Source organism: Callithrix jacchus, chromosome 5 (assembly GCF_049354715.1).
Source record: "Callithrix jacchus isolate 240 chromosome 5, calJac240_pri, whole genome shotgun sequence".
NCBI classification, from domain to species: Eukaryota; Metazoa; Chordata; class Mammalia; order Primates; family Cebidae; genus Callithrix; species Callithrix jacchus.
The window spans coordinates 155077524-155093888 of NC_133506.1; the positions used below are offsets into that span (position 1 = coordinate 155077524).

General features: G+C 37.8%; 1 protein-coding gene across 5 annotated transcripts in view; it reads right to left on the reverse strand.

Moving 5' to 3' along the window:
• Positions 1 to 16365, reverse strand: part of DCLK1 (doublecortin like kinase 1) — a 359661-nt gene that overhangs the window by 65351 nt on the left and 277945 nt on the right. For 4 of the 5 annotated variants that reach the window (XM_017973046.5, XM_035302465.3, XM_035302467.3 and 1 more), the window contains one exon: positions 1905 to 1989. In XM_017973046.5, the coding sequence (XP_017828535.1) occupies positions 1905 to 1989 (85 nt within the window). Of the gene's footprint in view, positions 1 to 1904; positions 1990 to 8542; positions 13371 to 16365 lie in introns of those variants that run through there. The other variant, XM_035302469.3, reaches the window with a different exon arrangement.

A 16365-nucleotide genomic window follows, 5' to 3' on the forward strand; every position in this document is an offset into this window, starting at 1 on the left:
CCGAAAAGTGTTGAACAAATGTAGGACATCAGTTGCTGTGACTTTTGTCCTTGGCATTGGTGCAGGCTTTTCACCCCTTTATAAGTGCCATTTCCCTCTTACCCCACTAGAAGTCATCCAGATGGTATCTAGCATAAAGCCAATCCCCTAACCCCGTCTCACCCCTCTAAAGAAGCCACATGAAGAACCCTCATGAGATGTGGGGTCCTACAGAGAGACTGCCAGGTGTAACATGGCATGAACCTGTGCTTCTAAATCCATGCCCAGCCCGGAATCTCAGGACATATAGTTTTGCCTCTATTTAAAGGACTCAGCCAGGGGACTTTTTGTCAACTGTAAGCACCCAAACTTACAAAACAGCTCCAGATGACACAATCTTAAGGCTCTTTACTATGTGGCTAAGAAAGGGACCATCTTTGGCTGTTGGGTACAAGTGTGACCCTCCCAGTGGAAAATGGAAGAAGGTACTTTCATCCTGTCTGCCGGTGGGAGCATTTACTGAGACACCCATTCAAAGCACATGGCTTGGGATTTTTTTCCCCTGACTATTGGTAAAAGGTACCTTTTCTCACTTTTGGCTAAGAAGGCTCAGGCAGGCCGGGTTCAGTGGCTCAGGCCTGTAATCCCAGCACTTTGGGAGGCCAAGGCAGGTGGATCACTTGAGACCAGGAGTTTGAAACCAGCCTGGACAACATGGCAAAATGCCATTTCTACTAAAAATACCAAAAAATTAGCAAGGCATGGTGGCAGATGCCTATAATCCCAGTTACTTAGGAAGCTGACATAGAAGAATCGCTTGAACCTGGGAGGTGGAGGTTGCAGTGGCACCATTGCACTCCAGCCTGAGAGACAGAGTGAGATTCCATCTCAAAATAAAGAAAAAAAAAAAAGACTTAGCCAAAGGCTTAAATCAAGAATCATTTCATTTCATTAGAAGAATAAAAATACATTGGAACAAAAGAGACTTCTAGGTGGCTGAATTTCATACTTCTGGAAATACAAAAAATTCTGATGTTCTGATGTTGCATTGTCGTCAGAAAATAATTATACTGTAAATCGCATATTTCACTTAATATAATAAAAGCACTTCCCAAAGGCCACTTTTCTGGGAAAAAATTAAATCATATCATTTAAAACAAATAAGAGAAGCTGATTCTTTAGCAGTGGCTTGATGGTATCACTTTTATCTTTTCCAAATACTTCTCCACGGTTGATTTTAACCTGGTAATAGCCTTCAGGGAGGAAATAGGTGTGATTCACAGTCTCCATTTCACAGGAGAGGAACTAAGATGTACAGAGTTGAAGATACTTGTCCAAAACAAGCTGGTGAGCTAGTGAAAAAGTCAGTTCTGGAATCCCAATCATTTGACCACACTACAGAGACATTCTGCAGTGAATTAGCTCAAGGATATTTTTTGCAATTTCCACCAATTAGTTCTTTTTGTAAAACCATATTTTAATATATTGAGCTCACTTAATTTTGAGTACATCTGGGAGACTACAACAGTCAAAAGAATAAACTGTCTAAATTTGAATGGTCTTTGTTCACTAAAAGTAACACTAAAAACAGAGTTTGGGAAAACAAAGGCAGCCATGATCCCAGCGATCCCCTCTTATTTAGCCCCTCTCATTTCTAAAGCAGGAAATAGCTGGCCTTCTTAGGATATATATGCCCTCAGAGGATGTGAAGTGCCTCCAAAATATACCAGCCTCCCCTCCCATTCTCATAGAGTTGATACCAATCCCTGGTGGGCACCATTATTCAACCCTATCCCCTTGTGATTGACCCTCAGGAGCTGCTCAGCCTGGTCCATTTCATTCCACTTGAGAAGCTACAGCTTCTTGGAGTAAATTTAGCCAACCTATCCTCTGCCTCCTCAGATACCAAATCCCAAGCTCATCACCTTCTCCAGGGCCATCGTTCTCATCCATCGAGCTGCAGACTTTGGTGGACGCAAGGGAAGTAGAGGAGCCGCCATGCTGAGAGCTCTGTAGGGGAACAGAAACAGATAGTTCAAAAACTGGGTGAGAGAGCCCGAGTCTCCAGGGGCCATGCCCAGCCCAGAATCTCAGGACAAAGCTTTGCCAATACTAGGGAGGATTTGATCTTGACACTTGGAAAAAGAGGTCCTGAGCATATTCAGTTGGGGCCACACCTCCCTCTGTCCCTTTTGACCAATAATTATTATAGACTATGACAACAGGATCAAGCTCATTCCTGTGAACTTCCATGTTCCATGACTTCTTATTCCTTTTGCTCAAAATCAGGGTCCTTTAGCTCACTGTTTGGATTTGGCAGATTTCAGACACCTCACCTCACTCTTCCAGTCTATTGGCAAATGGCTCTCAAATGTAGCACTATTCTGATCCCATCTACTATTTTTTTTCTATTTTTCCAATAGTAAAGATTTCTCTTCAGTTGGTTTTAATAAAATATCATTAAAAAATTAAATGTTCTACCTTACCACAACTTAAGGAGAAAGATTAAAGGGTAGGTTGTTATTTCCACTTTGAGATCAAAACATAAGGACTGAGTAGGTTACTGTTTGTTAAATGTTGCATAATAAGTCTGAAGTGAAGACAAGAATAAAAGCCTAGGCCCCGTAGTTTTGTTTGATTTCGACCCAAGACCCATAAAAGCAAACAGGGTAACAACTGTATGAGAGAGCTCAGAGGACAAAACAGTACCAAATATTTAATATTATGACTGGCTATGGGGCAGCACTTTAACAACGAATGTTTCCATCTCTGCATCTATTTCCTGAGAAAACAATTTGCACATTTCAATGCTATTTCTAAATAGTGAACACAGCTTGTCCTAAAAGATCTTCCTTCTGTTTCCCTGGGTTTATCCACTTGGTTGGCCTGATGGGAGCAGGAGGCGGTGAGGGGGCGGGCGGCATTGGCTCATGGTGCCGGCTGTCTGTGGAGCAGAGAGAAGGGAAAGAGCATCTGTAGTTGAATTAATAATGAAGAGGTGGCGAGAAGCAAAGCTGACCTATTTTTCCTCTGCTTACCTGTTTCCCTTCCACCTCCTTCCCATCCCATTCAGCCTTAAAGTATGTAGAAAGTGGGAGGAAAAAGAGGTTTGACACAATTTCATTATGGTCTATAGTATCCTACCTAAGAGAGTCAAAGATTTTAGCTTTTATTAAAAAGATTAATATAGTTGGGGAAATGCTGCCTAAGTCACTGCAAAGCCATCTGAGTCAAGCATCACAGAACATTTTCCTGGGTGTAACCACGATGAGCATATCCCATCGGCCAAGTTCATCAAAGCTCACAGTTGACACCACTGGGATGACAGTTAAAGTAATAGCAACAGTACATCTGCTTTCCTACAGAATGGTCTAGAAGTTTGGTGATGACTCTTGTATACCCCTGAATACCACACAGTTTGTGTAATGTGCCCATTATTTCACAATATCATAAAAACTGCCCCTCAGTAACCTGGTGACTTGAGCTGTTTTTCCATCTTTTGTAACCAGCAATACACGTTTGTCATATGTCAGGCTAGAAAAAGAGATTCAGATTGTCATCTTGACACAGAGTTTTTCTCAGTGTGACACTATGTACTCATAACCCACTCTACAGAAGGGACTATTAAGTGTAGGAGCTTCTAAGCCATGCTCTGCGGACTTTTATGGATGAATATCCCTTTGCGAAAACCTTGTATTTATAATATTGCAGTATGAGGCTGAGACAAGGCAGATGTATTATGTCAATAACAGAAGAAAATAAACATAACCACATTTGAGATGGAGGTGTGTGTTTTCCAAAACAGTGAGATCCTTCACCCCCTGGGTTATTGTTTTTGCTGCAGACATAATGGTGTTCCAAACAGAAAAGCACTCAGTAAATGTCTACAGTGTAGACCTCTCTCTTCTGGGCTTTCTGGTCCTTGAATTTCTTCCAGCAGCATCACAAATGGCATTTCATAATGGAGACACATGGTGTGGTTTAGGCTGGCAGGTGCCCTGTCATGTGGTATTTAAATTTTAGAATACAAAGATACATTCTTTCACCAAATTAATAGACCAGTAGCATGTTTCCTAGCAAAGATGTTCAAAATTTCGACACTCAACTCCAAAAGCTTGTTCTTTTAGTAAGAACATCAGGTACTCGATACAGAGCTCTGACCCATAGTACATGAAAACATCTTTTAAACTGTAACATTCCATATACTTGTGGGCTATTATTCACTCAATTGCCTTATCAACTAATGAATTGCATTTAACAGTGCCACCAAATGGCTGATCCCTGAATGCTTGTCACAGTGCCAGCTGGGTTTTCTCTGCTTTCTGAACAAAAACCTCTCAAGGTTTTTAGGCTCTGGTTAAGGAAAAAAAACGTAGGGCTAACACAAGTCTGCTTATGTTTATAACTGCTTATTTTCAACTTGACGATTGTGTTTTTGTGTTTCTGAAAATGTATCCCAAGTCATTTCAAATTTTTTGCTGTTTGAGAGTAACAGACGATGGGCAGCTCAGAGAAAAACGTACTTACGGACACACAGAGTTCTCCAAAAATGGAAAGCTTTCATTTTATTTATTATGCTCAAATAGAGTAAAATAAATGTTTTAAACTTCTAACAGTGTTCTCTCTTCTTTTTTCCCAAAGAAGTAAGATAGTTAATACCAAATACTTTTCCAAGATAGTGACCATTCATTGATTCAAAGAGTTTTGGGATTGGGATGGACCTTGTATATTACCTGTTCTGTCCCACTTCCATCCAGAGACCAAATGCCCCCTACAGAAATCCCAGTGGGTGGTCAGATGGCCTCTGTCCAAATACCTCTAGTACTGAACATACTACTTCCTGAGGCTGCCCTTCAGTGTTAATAGAAGGCAAAATAAAGGAAGTTCGCCTATAAGCTATGTTGAAATTACATCCCTCTACATTTTCCATTTATTGGTTCTATCTCTGATTTCTAGAGTTGCCCAGTACAGATCTAATCCACTTTTCACATGACAGTGCTTTCATGGGTTTGTATATAGCTACTGGTCTCCATCTGTATCTTCCCAACACTTTGGGAGGCTGAGGCAGAAGGCTCCCTTGAGCCCACAAGTTCAAGACCTCCCTGGGCAACACAGTGAGACCATGTCTCTATTTAAAAACAAACAAACAAACAAAAAAACCCTAGTGCTCAAAAGTGAATGCAACTTCTGGGTGTTCTCTGACTAGCACAAAGCAGAGAAGGATGAGTTTTCTTTCTCCTGAATAGAGTATCAATTCATTTCAAGATCTTATTGGCTTATGTGGATGAAGCCCTAGCGTTTCACCTTTACAATGAGCCCACAGCTGTGTTGCGTCTCCCTGATCTGTGTTTGGAAGGCTGTCTTGGGCCGAGTCCAGGACTTTACATTTCCCCACATTAAATGTCATCTTTATTACATTCATATCTTTCCAGCCTGTTATCTTTTAGATCCTGCTCTGGCCACTTAATGTTTTTGCTCTGTCTCCCATTTGAAGCCATTTTAGTAATCAGCATGGCTCTTTGGGTAATCCACCAATTCTTGACTAATCCACCCAAATATACTAATTTAGACTCTGCTGGAACATTTCTATTATTATCCGTAAGTCCAACGGAAGGATTTCTAACATAGTAAAGGTGAAATGTGTAAGTGCTTGCTCTTTAGAATTAACTTAATGAGCTTAACCAGACTTTGTTTACCACCAACAGAAGCTGAAAAGCCCACCTACATTTTTTCATTGCTTGTAAATGAAATCAATTTACCTTTTTGGTTTTTCTGAGCAGATAAACCATTTTATAGTCCACATGCCAATAAGATATTATGTTTGCTTCAATTCACTAATTCCAAGGCATCTGGGCGTACAGTACAAAGCATACAGTTATTTTAGAATTTAGGGTAATTAGCTGCTCTGAGAGATGTTGTGACATCTGAAATGTCGTCACCCCCAAGGTTTAATGGGAACCATTTGGGCAGGTTGCTGGCACCTGGATGCTTTTATGGCACACCTTCATAAAAGCACTGCCCTAAGTAAGAACACACCATAAGTGTGGCTATTGAGCTTGGGATCATATAACAGATGGAGAACACATCACACTTTTTGAAGTAAGTGAGAAAGCTGACATAACAACTCTAACCACATTTTATCAAGATGTATCTGATGACTATGCAGCGAAAACAGTTCACTTTAAATGGTGTGAGTTACTGTTGCCATTTGTATTAATGTTGTCACTCAGCTGGGGTCCACACTGCATAAAGATTTTGAAAATATCCAATTGAGAGAATTGATCTAATCAAGGTAGAAAAATCTCACCAGACAACTTTAGCTTTGGCTGGGTAACGGCACTATTTCCATTTCACATTTTATCTTGGCATACAATTATTACCTTATTAAGTTGATGCTAATTTGAAAAATGGTTAAAATAATTTAGAAATCAAGTAATCACCATCATACAATTTCTGAATCAATCTTATAAAAAAAACACAAGCAATAAATTTTTAACAAACTCAAACAGTTGTCTTGGCGATCTTGACTTCAGATCTACAGAAGCTCTAAAGATGACCTCATTTAAGAAAATTAAATAATAGTCTTGGAGTAGAGTGCTTCAAACCCACAGGATTCTATGTGATATAGAAAAGCCATACGTTTATTTATTTCCCAAGTGGGTATAGAACAATAAGTTGAAGGCATCAATCTGCAATTACTAATAAGGCTCCACTATTTGAAACAAGGCAAAAAGGGAACACCTTTTTCCAAATTCCTTTGTCTGAAATCCTCATAGTAGTGTGTTTAGCCTAAATAAAGTTTATGGCACAGATAAGCATGAGCATAAGAATGACTACTGAAAAATGTAAAATGTTATCATAAAGATTTGGATAAATTTTTTTAAAGACTAAGAACTGTTACACATGAAGTTCGTTTACTGAAAGGAGGAGAAAATGCAAATGGAAACAGCGGTGTTATGGCTACATTAGTGAAAAAGGCAAATGCATTTAGTTACAACTAGATCTACACTGTTTGTTGTATTGGGCAGTTTTCCTGGCCTTGACTGTCCAGTCACTATACTCATGTAAGCCAAGATCCATAAATTGATCATCTGAACCATTTGTCCCAAGGAGACTGTACCATTGGGTAGCCACATGCCTCTTCTCATGAGTTTTACTATTCATGAAATCACAGTTTGGAAGCAGCCCAGGAAGTCATGTACTGTATTTCCTCTGGATAGAATCATTCCCTCCATGATTTACTCCTCAAATGGGATTCCCAACCTGTAATGAAGGAAGCTCACTCTTCTTCTAGGTACCTGCTACATTTTATGTTAAACTCTAGTTATATTAAGAAACTGTAAGTACAATTTGAAAGTTTTATAAATCTGGGAACATTTCCTTCCAGTGATTACTGCTATGGACACTGATTACATTTTGCTGTGATCATTGCTCCAGACATTTAAGTTATCATGGAAATAATAAAGAGGACCAATTAAAGCAAATGTAATTTGAAGATTGAAAGTGAAACTAGTGAAAATGTTAGATTTAAAACCAGAATTTGGAACTTATGTAGTCATTGCAATAAGAAATTTTTTTCATCTGGGCACAGTGGCTCACACTTGTAATTTCAGCACTTTGGGAGGCTGAGGTGGGTGGATCACTCGAGGTCAGGAGTTCAAGAGCAACCTGGCCAACATGGTGAAACCCTGTCTCTACTAAAAATACAAAAATTAGGTGGGCGTAGTGGTGCATACCTGTAATTCTAGCTACTTAGGAGGCTGAGGCACAAGAATCGCTTGAACCTCCAGAAGGCGGAGGTTGAAGTGAGCCAAGATTGCACCACTGCACTCCAGCCTTGGTGACAGAGCAAGAGTCTGTCTCACAAAAAGAAAAAAAAAAAAAAAAAATATATATATATATATATATATATATATATATATGTTTTTCTAGCTTGGTCAGCAGAATTTCCTATCCTTTTTAACATCCTTTTCTATCCTCCCTTTATAAATTAAATATACTATGATTTTTCTTCTACTTAAAGTTACGAGTTATATATTTTGTTATTTTAATTAATTTTATTTTTAAAATGATGTATTTATCCAGTGATTTGAGAAGAAATAGCTTATATACATATACACACAGACATGCCCACAGACATATGCACATTTTTCACCTGCAAATTAGATCACCTTGAGAAAAATACCTTCAAGCCTAGAAGACCACTAGTGCTTTTAAAAATGGACATTACTTTCTTCTTTTCAATGGGTTAACAATATGTCTGACAAATTCACCCTTTAAGGCAACACTGAAAGAAAGGTATAGTCCTGATTGTAATGCAACTACCTGAAACAGAATTTTTCATCAGATAATCTTCTTTTTTTGTAATTACTGCCAGTAGTTTATGCTTTAGATGTTACATGGTACCATTCTGCAGTCTCTCAATTATCACTTGTTGATGCTAATTACAACGGAAGAATGCGATACATGTGATTGTGGAGGTCATTCTTATCCCACACGTAGTCATTTCAATTTCAGTGTCTACTTAGCAAGATTTCTGAAAGAAACTCACTGAACAACATAGGCCGTTTTTCCTGTTTATTATATAGTTATTCTAAGGTGGTAAGTGTCACAAAGTTAACTTCAAGAGGAATAACATGGTCTAGTGTGAAACACAAGATACAACATTTTACAATTAAACCACAGCACAAAGTAATTGAACTTTCAAAATGGGGTAGTTCAATGAAACATTTTGTCAACGCTTAGCTCTATAAAGCTCTGCCAATGGCCTCGGTTGATGGATTTAAAAAATATATTGTTGTGTCAAATGTTTTAACACCAAATATTTTTTTTAAAAGAATACACATCCAATCAGCTCAAACTGTGAGCAGAAAGTATGCAACCTCTTTATAAAAATGTTATCCAAATTTACAACAGTCATAGTATATTTCAAAGTAAAGAGTCCTTAGAAAAAATAAACTCAATTCCTTGCTTATTGATGAGTATCAACTCCTCAAAAACACATCACAAGAAAATTAATGTTCATACTTCCTTGCCTATAACCTTCAGATATCTACTATCCTGGCTTCAAAAACATTTTGTGGCCACATATAATACAAACACTCATGTATTACATGCATCGTTTATACTACCTTGGAATTTATCCCTCATCTTTACTAAAACAAACCATATTTTAAAGACATCATATGTCATGCACCCTTAAAAATTACAGTGAGGGCCTCTGATTTCCTTTTTTCCACATGCATAACAGGCACAAAATTACAAATATTTTCCAACTGACAGTACAGCACACTATATCAGGCAATTGGTATATTGAATTCAATATCTCTAATTTTCACACTACGCCTCTGTGGGATATTTCAAAGACAGTTGTCACTAACATGCACCAATAGAGAAGCTAGCAAGGTTAATGCAAATATGCATGAGTGAGCAAATGTATGCATATATAGTAAATTCATTCAATTAACATTTTCAAGTGTGTATATATTTATGTGGATATAGACACACATACAGCAAGTATATTCAAAATTTGTCAACAGTTTAGTGTTTTGAAAGGACATACAGAATTGCCTTACAGGTTATCTGGCTTTGTCATTAAACTTATTTCATATCAAATATACTCTGGATTCTCTTCTATTTATGTTCCAACATTGAACTTGACAATATGCAACTGTATCAATGTTTCATTTTTTTAGTGTATGTTGATTGACAATCACTACAAATCAACGATACACACACGATAGAAAAAATCAGTCATAATATTCAATCTTGTTAATAATTTAACACAGATATACCAATCTAAACATTAATGTTACTTATATTTAGTAGTTAACACAATATTGGATTTGGCTGAATTTCAAATTTTTTAAATAAATCAGTACATCTGAATATTTGGAACCATTGCCATATTAGTTTAGCAAACTGCTTTTGAACTTAAATATGCCCCAATTAATATGTCACAGAGTATCACTTTATGTAGATTTTACGTAGAATTCCACAAGAGCCAGTAACTTATAAGGCTGTATCACAAATACTATCCTTCACTATTGACAGTTTATACACATACACAGATACTTACAGAAGCATACCCACATACGCACCAAGCCTGGCAAATTTACATACACACCCACACACCTGTATAGATATATGGCCACATAGGAAAAATTTAGCAGTCCAAGAATTAAAATATATGGAATTTTCAGGAATATTATTCTATATCTTCATTCACTTGCATTCAGAAATCTGACTTGCACACTTCATTGTTTTTAAGTAAAAAAAGAAGGAAAGAAACAGAGCCCAATCATGGATAGACCTTCAGTGCATGCGATCGAAATCCCCCTACTGGTTAAAGTAGGGGACATATATAGTATATTAGCGCTGGTTCAAATGTTTTTAGAAAATGCTTTTTGGGTTCTTAACATTTAGATGAGCCAATATGTGTACAGGGATGTATAGAGATGAGCGAACCTGACACTTCTTAAAATTCTGTGGGAGTGCAGAAACAGTGTAGATTCTCCCCCCTGCTTAGTTGATTAAACAAGACAAGAACGCCCCATGTGGCTTTCTATAGTCTTCTGAGTTCACACTGAATTTCACACTTTATATATTTTTAAGTTTTGCACTTCTAAAATGCCGAAAGCAGGGAAATATTTCTGGTATCTTTTTCTACAACATATATGTCTAAGAAAAAAGTGAGTGCCAGTGAAAAAGTATAGAACTTTCATCTACAGCACAATGTCTTCAGAGCACATTTAAGGATTCCCATTAGAACAAAACTGTATGGCTTTGGTTGAAGTGCTCCCTGCTCAATAGAACAATTTAAAAATTCATTGCCAAGTTTTTTTATAAAGAATTCTTTAAGTAAGTCAATCATAAGTGCCTATAAATCACCAGTTCTGTTCCACCAATGAACTGAAAACTTCTGGTTTGTTGCTAAGGATTTTTAAAATTTCTGTTTTAGTTTAATAGAATTATGTTTTGCATAGAAAGAGATCTCAAAGTCTATAAATGGTGTGCTGTTTCAATCTCTGAGGGACTTTACTTTCAAAAAGTAAATGATATATATATAGCCCCTGTACAGTCCTTTAATGGAAGTCATATGTTCAAGAGATTAAATACTGTGGAAAGCACTTCCCTTGGAACTGCTTGAATGGAAAGTTGGCCATGATATCTATTGGCAATTAGTACCACTCCAGTTTCTTTTTGCCCTGTCTAAACAAAGCCATGGTCTCTACATCAATTGGCGATATCTACCACTTAGAACAAATAGCATTTATTGGACCTTTCTAGCAGTACTTGTCCATAAGATTGACAGTGCAGGGAAGTTAAAATTATTGAATTTATTTTTGTTCTGGACCATCTGACCCCTTCAGATTTAAAGTAACTGTTCCACTGCTTTCTTTGCATCTTTGGCAATTTAGTCAAATACACACTAATCTTGTATGGATCCAACTGTATTAAGTAATGCATTTTACAAAGACATAACTAAAACAGGCACCAGCATAGGCAACCTCACAGATGTTTACTGTTTCAGCTAAAACAAAGCAGCCTTTTGATCTCAGCAGGAGTCTCTGGTCATTTCTATTGGAAACAGTTTTAAAACCTGAAGTCTGGAACAGGTATTGTTATGAGCTGTTCTTTCAAGATGGAAGGGTTCAGTTTGCAGCTCTTGAACAACCTGCCAGAGAAGTGTCTTTCTCTCCAACAGACAGGATAATGAGGCACCAATTATTATAGGGCTAAGTTTTCAAATGCTGTTAGATTGCCTGGATTTTTTTTTTTTTCTTCTTCTTCTTTTGGTTGGAATATTTTATTCATTTGTAAAGTGAGATGGTAACATATGTAACTATAAACCAGATGGTAAAATCTGCTAGTTCAACAATTTATCAGGAAGATAAATCAATAACATTTAAAACAGCGTGTGACAACTGAATTTCTCTCCATCTTGAATCAAACATTTAAAAATGGTTTTCAAGTAAAATTTGAAAAAAAATCATGTAAAAGCCTCCAAATGGCATCAAACATTTTTAATTTATCACCTACTGAGATATGTCAAGCCTGGAGAATATCAAAACCATGCTTCGCAAGTCTTAAATTGTTAGTGTTTGAACTAGTAAAAGTAAATGACCACTAAGATATGGCTAAATACAATAGACCATACACATTAAATTATTTTTTAACATTCAGACTTTAAAATAATTATTTTATGTTTAAGCAAAGCTAGCTATAATTTTTAAAACAGAGGACTAGAAGAGCAGAATTAGTAGGTTAATATTTAACAATGGGTTATAATCATACACTTACTTGGTTTAACACAAACGGAGTTTTGCATATGAAAATTTCTAAAACACCAGCAAGATTGAGAATTATTCAGGGTGGAGATTTGGATATTTTGGGCCTGATTTATACAGCACCATCTAAGTGAATTTTGCTTTTCAAATGGAGTACTTAGAAAAAGTCCAGACACAAATTTTTTCAGGTCTGTATGTAAAAACAAAAATTCCCAACTTTAGTTTTTACACATTTGAAAAATCATGTATATGATTGTAAGAAAAAATTCTACAACCTATAGCAATGCCATTGGCCAAGTTCTTCCTGTTGGCATACAGCTTAAGCTTTAGTGATGCTGCTTCTAATAAAATAACTTTAAAAAATCAAATTTACTTGATGACGAAAACAAGGAAAGTTCCTAATGCATAATTTTAGAGTCTTTATGAGATGTGTCCTTTTCATAATTTTTCTATTTCTCTCAGAGATACTAAGCCACAAAACAATAAGTAGCTTTTTCTACTGTCTAAGAAGAAAAAAAATCTAACGAAGCATTTTTATTATTTTGCAATAAGACTACCTCTAAAAACCCAGCAATCCAAATTTTAAAAACTATCTAACCTTAAGAAAAATATACCTGCTAGTGCCATTTTAATACACTTTACAGAAAGTACAGAAAAATTCTATCTCTAGGTCTACTTTTAATTAAGAAGGAAACTCCAGCTACAGAAATTCTGGCTCTTTAGTGCCACACCATCAGTGTGTTCTTGTATTGGGTCCGTATAGGAAATTCACCTACTGCCAGGTCCTGCACAAAAATCTCAGCATTTTGTGTTCAGACCCTCCCCAATCAAATCAATGTGGGAGATATTTTTTTTTAAATCTCTCAATTTCAAGGTTGAACAGCATGAATACAAAACGCCTACATATTTACTTTTGTATGATTTGGTCTTTTATCATTTCACGGTATGCAAAACTCTTTTGTGTATTTTGCCGTTAGGCTTTTGCTTAGGAAATGTGAAACCTTCACCCAATCACAAACCATATACATTGCTCCATTGTTTCTTTTACACTGAGTCTCCTACTGAATCCAAGTCATCCGAAGAGAGGGGGCGGTACAGGTCCTGCAAGATGAAGGGCGGTATAGATTTGTTTACTCGGCTTTCTTGGGTGCCCTGGGGCTCTCGTGGGAGCAACACTGAATGGGCATCCCTGGTTTCAAATATTATTAGGCCTTTTCAAGTCATCAACTTGGAATAGGAGGAAAGATAATAATGGAGAAACCATCTAAATAGACAAAATGGTGCTGGTTTTGCTTATTGACAAGAAAATGCCTTTTGATCTATTTCTAATCTTTTGCCTTCCTTGGTGCCCGTCGAGCTGTATAGCCCCTGAGGTCTGTAAAGGTCAACTCCACTACTACCTGACTAGGCAATTCTTCCTTGACCATTTCCTTCCCATTCTGGGTAGAAAAGGAATGTGCTTACCTCACAATAAAATAATGTAACAGGAGGCCCAGATGGCATTCAGCAAATTCTGATCCCAGAGCAGCAACTCAAATGTTGCAGTTGCATATAGCATGAAACCCAAGAAAGCATTGCTTTCTCAAAATACGTTTGGATGGCAGAAAGCGCAAAATTAACCCACCTCACCCCAACTTGCTTCCCAAGGCTCTTTCCCTGTTCTCCAACTGACCACTGACTCATCACCTTGTTCTCCTTTCCTCCCTCCCCTTCCTGCTACTAGATCTCGGTTGGTAGCCAGGCAACCAGCGCAGATCTGCAGTGTCTAGAGCTGGCTTTTCTCCTGTTTTGTGCCACCCACTCCTCACATCATCTGACTGATCAGATAATCTACAAAAGTCAGTGATGTGGGAGTATAATGAGGAGCTTCATTCAGCCTACATAACACAACACATTTCTTCCTGATGGATTAAGAAATGAGACCAAAAAAAGTTCATGAGTGGGAAAAGAGTCTCCAGGCTCTGCTTCTGTGACCAGTCAAACGCCTGTAGACAGCAACTTAAATAACTCTACTTTGGAAAAATAGGTTACTTGGTACGTTGCCATGAATATGCTTACGGAGAGGAATGTCTGGCATGCAGGTTCTTTATTATATAAGACTATTCCAAAATGTCAAAAGAGGTAACATAAAAATGTGATTTTAACAGAAGAAAAAAGTTGATTAAATTTTGTGATTAATATAAGTAAAAACATAGATTTTCTTATTTGTAAAGAAACTAGTCAAATGTCTCAACCTTCTTTTTGAAAAAACAGCTCTGTTCCTGTATTTTTAAATGGGGCAAGGCACACGCATGTGCATGTGTGTGTACCTGTGTGTGTGTACGTGTGTGTGTGTGTGTGTGTGTTGGGGTGGGGGCAGCCAACTCGTTTTCTTGGCCATGTTGCTAGGCAACACAGAAGGAAAAAATAGAAGTAGCTACTGTTTTCTAATTTGCAGTAAAAAGAGTTAATTTATTCTTTGAAGTGTCTTCTTTTAGCACATGCCATCTTACGCTTATTTCAGTATTTCCTGCATAGGAGTATAGCCAGCCATTTGAGAAGAACATTAATCAGATTTGAAATAGGATCAGTTTTTAGGGATCTTCTAGGACCATTTTAACTGGGAGGGATGATTTGATGCAGCTGCCTACACGCCAAGATAAAAGCTCCTCCGGCTAACGCAGCTGGGAATGCCTTCATGCACTGACATAGTACATGGATGGGGACATTCATTTATGGCCTAAATTCAAAAGCTTGGAAATGGAACCGTCTTAGAATATATCCACTGCCCTGCTCACAACATGTGCTCAGTAAATGTTTTCAGATGGTATAAACCCTTTATACTCCTAAAACAAATGGGATTGTTTTTTTCTCTGAAGTATGGTGTTTGCACTGATCATTTAAATGGTAAAATGAAGAATGTGTAAGAAAGCCATACCATATAATCATTCCCCAAGTGTTTGGAAGTGTTAATTATATAAGCCAATAGCCACATCGCTGAATGAAAATTTTCTGCCTCAATTGGACAAAATTATACTGAAACAGAAATACAGAAAGCAAAAGAAGCAAATTCTAGCCCCATTCTGCCAAGAAAGAGACATCTGAGCATAGCTTTACACCCCTACGATGGAATTTCCACAATAAACAAGCAGGGAGAGAAGCTCCCATCTCCAGTGGGAATTCTTGTTCTTAATCTCAACAACTAAGCATAAATGACACCCATAAATCCTTCATCTGAGTTTCATTAGCTCAAAGAATAAAGACAGATTTCTATGCTAGAACTCTCCAAAGCATACACTTGAAGAGAGAGAATGTTCTCAGAATGAGGGCCTTTCCTGCGCTGTAGCTAATGACGGTCCCTATAGACTGAAGCCTCGCTGGGTGACGTTTACAAGGAAAGAATGACCCACCAGCTCTTCCTCCATTCAAGGACAGGCCTTCAGGAGAGAAAATGAATTTGGCCAATTCTTTGAGGTGTTCACAAATGAGTCTGATACCTTAAAACTCCAAATTAGACTGTGGCCAAGAAGAAACCATAGTGAAAAACACTCAAATGGAAGTAGAATAGAATTATTGGGCTTTCTATCTGGAAGGAGGCCCCTCGTTTTGTTTGGTGTTTCCAGTGGATGCCCAGAAAAGATAATAGACTTATCTACGATAACACGGCCATTCAGTGGACAAGCGGGCGTCGTATCTTTGGTGTCATCAAACACTCAAGACAAGCTCTGCCAGCCAGGTGATCGGTGGAGAAAGATAACCAAACTTGATAGTTGGTGCGACAGGCTCAGAGGAGCTGGGGACCAACTGAATCTCCCTGCCCCACACTCTTGGACGCCTGGCAGCCTAAAGACACAACCTGTGCAGAAATCTTGAAGACAGGGCCTTCCATCCTGGATGACAACCAAGTTTTTGGAACTCAGAAGTCTCATTTTAAAACACATAATAAAAGAAACCAAACTCAAGAATCCGGCATTTGAGTGCGGTAGACTGCAAGGCGTCCTCACTTACTAAAATGTTCGCTGAGCACTAAAACCTCCTAAGAGCGCACATTCCCCCACCTCACATCTGAAATCAGGACCATAAAGGGCCTTCCGTTTTTGGCATTGTAGCTCCCCGT